We start from the raw sequence: 3,098 nt of genomic DNA, 5'->3' as shown, positions 1-3,098 counted from the left end.
CTTCTGGCTCCCAGCTGTTGTGCCTGAAAACATCAGAACAGAAGTTCTAAAAAGACAGAAAACCTCAAAGACATACGGTCACGTTTAATAAAACCTCTTCTCTGTATTATTATTATTTCTCCTTTTGGTTTAGCAGTCGGAGTTGCAGCTCAATACTTAAACCTTGTGTTGTCTTCCTATCTGCGCATGTTGTGGCCCGTTTGTTTGTTTTTTTATATATAAAGCATAAAGTAAAAACAATGATCACCCAGTTCTGTGTTACTAGTCTTGTTAGCCAGCTTCATTACAACTTAATACCAGGTTTCACTTATTTTTGGAATCCATGGTCAACAAACCTCATTTATATGAAAGTATACCTCATTTCTGAGAATGTGTGTGTGTTGTTATTAGCAGCAGCGTGTGTGTGTGTGTGTGTGTGTGCGTGTGTGTGTGTGTTGTATTAGCAGCAGCAGCAGCAGCAGCAGTGTGTGTGTGTGTGTGTGTGTGTGTTGTATTAGCAGCAGCAGAGTGTGTGTGTGTGTTTGTATTAGCAGCAGCAGCAGAGTGTGTGTGTGTGTGTGTGTGTGTGTGTGTGTTGTATTAGCAGCAGCAGCAGAGCAGCAGTAGTGTGTGTGTGTGTGTTGTTGTATTAGCAGCAGCAGCAGTGTGTGTGTGTGTGTGTGTGTTGTATTAGCAGCAGCAGAGTGTGTGTGTGTGTGTGTGTGTGTGTGTGTTGTATTAGCAGCAGCAGCAGTGTGTGTGTGTGTGTGTTGTATTAGCAGCAGCAGCAGAGTGTGTGTGTGTGTGTGTGTGTGTCTGTATATGTTAGTCAGCAGCAGGTGTGTGTGTGTGTGTGTGTGTGTGTGTGTGTGCATTAGCAGCAGCAGTTGCTGAGTGTGTGTGTGTGTGTGTATGTTGTAATAGCAGCAGCAGAGTGTGTGGGTGTGTGTGTGTTGCATAGCAGCAGCAGTGTGTGTGTGTGTGTGTGTAGTGTGTGTGGTATTAGCAGCAGCAGCAGAGTGTGTGTGTGTGTGTGTATGCAGCAGCAGAGTGTGTGTGTGTGTGTAGTGTAGTGCGCAGCAGCAGTGTGTGTTGTTAGCAGCAGCAGCAGAGTGTGTGTGTGTGTGCATGTTGTATTAGCGCAGCAGCAGCAGTGTGTGTGTGTGTGTGTGTGTTGTAATAGCAGCAGCGTGTGTGTGTGTGTGTGTGTAGTAGTAGCAGGGTGTGTGTGTGTGTGTGTTGTATTAGTAGCAGCAGCAGTGTGTGTGTGTGTGTGTATGTTGTATTAGCAGCAGCAGAGTGTGTGTGTTGTATTAGCAGCAGTGTGTGTGTGTGTGTTGCAGTTGTATTAGCGTGTGTGTGTAGCATAGCAGCAGAGTGTGTGTGTGTGTGTGTGTGTGTTGTAAGCAGCAGAGTGTGTGTGTGTATGTTGTATTAGCAGCAGCAGAGTGTGTGTGTGTGTGTGTGTGTGTGTGTGTGTGTGTGTGTGTGTGTGTGTGTGTGTGTGTGTGTGTGTGTGTGTGTGTGTGTGTGTGTGTGTGTGTGTGTGTGTGTGTGTGTGTTGTATTAGCAGCAGCTTGTTGTGTAACGGCAGTCAGAAAGCAGAATAATTGTTGCAGAAATGTCTGCAGCAGCAGCAGCTCGGTGTGTGTCTTTATCGCTCCGTGTGTTAAACACAAACCTGCCGTTTTTATTCAAACCCCTCAGAGAAACGCCGCGGCAGTGCCTGGCATTGTTTGGTGCCATTTTCAGTGTATGTGTCGTTAGCATGTAATGTGGCTAGCAGCTAGCTAGCTTACTTACTTAGACGACCACCCTCTCCACTTCACCAGATACTCAAACTTGCCCTGTGAAAAACAGACACAAGATGTCAGAAAAATGTCCGGAGAGAAGACGGGTCTCCGCGTAGCCGACAGTCCGGGTTTCTCTTACCTTTCTCGGCCGTTTGCTGAGGATGCATTCCGCATCAAATACCTGGCCGACTGTGACCCCCTCCATTACTACAGCAGCAGCCCCTTCGAACGAGCGCGGAGGGCGCTTTTGACCCACCTCGCACACCGTACTTTAAAAATCACATCAGAGACGGTTTACGTTACGCTGTTACGTTATTAAACAGTTGTAAACATAAACATTCAGTGAAAGTGAAACCTCCTTTTAATATACTTCACCCATTCATTTGTTTTCTACACTAAAAGCTATTCAAGTTATAGAAAAAGTACGTATTACTGAAGAATAGCTTAAGTATTATTCTTGTATTTGTTGTTTTGTCTTATATTATTTCGTTTTATACGTTTCCACTTTGTGTTTGCATCTGGTCCTTAATAATACTATGATGTATTTTGAGCCATACTGTTTGTTGATTGATGAAAAGCTATCTTCACATGTATTACCTCTGTATAAACATATTACGGTATACTGTCAGTATGCTGCAGTACTTATAGTATATATTACAGTCTATGGCAGTATTACTCAAATGGGGGTACGGTACGCGTCTCGCTGTGTTTTTCAGTTAACTAATGCTGTTGTTCTGGAGTCATTCCCACGTCTAGAGAAAACTGCATTTGCATTGGCTGAGATAAGCTGAGCTCAGTTGATTTACTGCAACTGAAAACTGTATGAATGTAGAAACATTCAGGGGTATCTGCAGGTCGTTAAAAGTCTTAAAAACTATCTTTAATAAATTTTTTTTGCAGGTGTAGACAATAACATTCCTGTAAACAAACAGTAGGATTGTATTGCAGGAGGCTGTTTAAATCTTTTTAGTATTATTGTTTTATTTTTTTATATACTGTCCAGTGGTGTAGTCTAATGTATTGTAGTTGGTATACTGTACTATATATATATTATATATATATATATATATCACCATACTCCCCACATCATCATCACATGCCCTTCACCATACTCCCACATCATCACATACCCTTCACCATACCCCCCATCATCACATACCCTTCACCATACCCCCATCATCACATACCCTTCACCATACCCCCATCATCATACCCTTCACATACATCACTTCACCATACTCCCCCCCATCATCACATACCCTTCACCATACCTAGAGATTGACATGGGGTACTTTCCATAAGATCATCTCTCAATGCAAATAAGAC

General features: G+C 43.1%; 1 protein-coding gene across 2 annotated transcripts in view; it reads right to left on the bottom strand.

The window, feature by feature from the left end:
• Positions 1–1,993, bottom strand: part of LOC144536632 (chromobox protein homolog 2-like) — an 11,501-nt gene extending 9,508 nt beyond the window's left edge. For both annotated transcript variants that reach the window (XM_078279863.1, XM_078279864.1), the window contains exons 1-3: positions 1,912–1,993; positions 1,783–1,826; positions 1–23 (exon numbers count right to left, since the gene is read on the bottom strand). The exon at positions 1–23 is cut by the window's left edge and continues 43 nt beyond it. In XM_078279863.1, the coding sequence (XP_078135989.1) occupies positions 1–23; positions 1,783–1,826; positions 1,912–1,977 (133 nt within the window). In that variant the 5' untranslated portion in view covers positions 1,978–1,993. The remainder of the gene's footprint in view (positions 24–1,782; positions 1,827–1,911) is intronic.
• Between the last annotated feature and the right edge of the window lie 1,105 nt (positions 1,994–3,098).

Source organism: Sander vitreus, chromosome 21, assembly GCF_031162955.1.
Source record: "Sander vitreus isolate 19-12246 chromosome 21, sanVit1, whole genome shotgun sequence".
NCBI classification, from domain to species: Eukaryota; Metazoa; Chordata; class Actinopteri; order Perciformes; family Percidae; genus Sander; species Sander vitreus.
The sequence above is the reverse complement of the archived record's forward strand: the minus strand, read 5'-3'. Positions and strand labels throughout refer to the sequence as shown.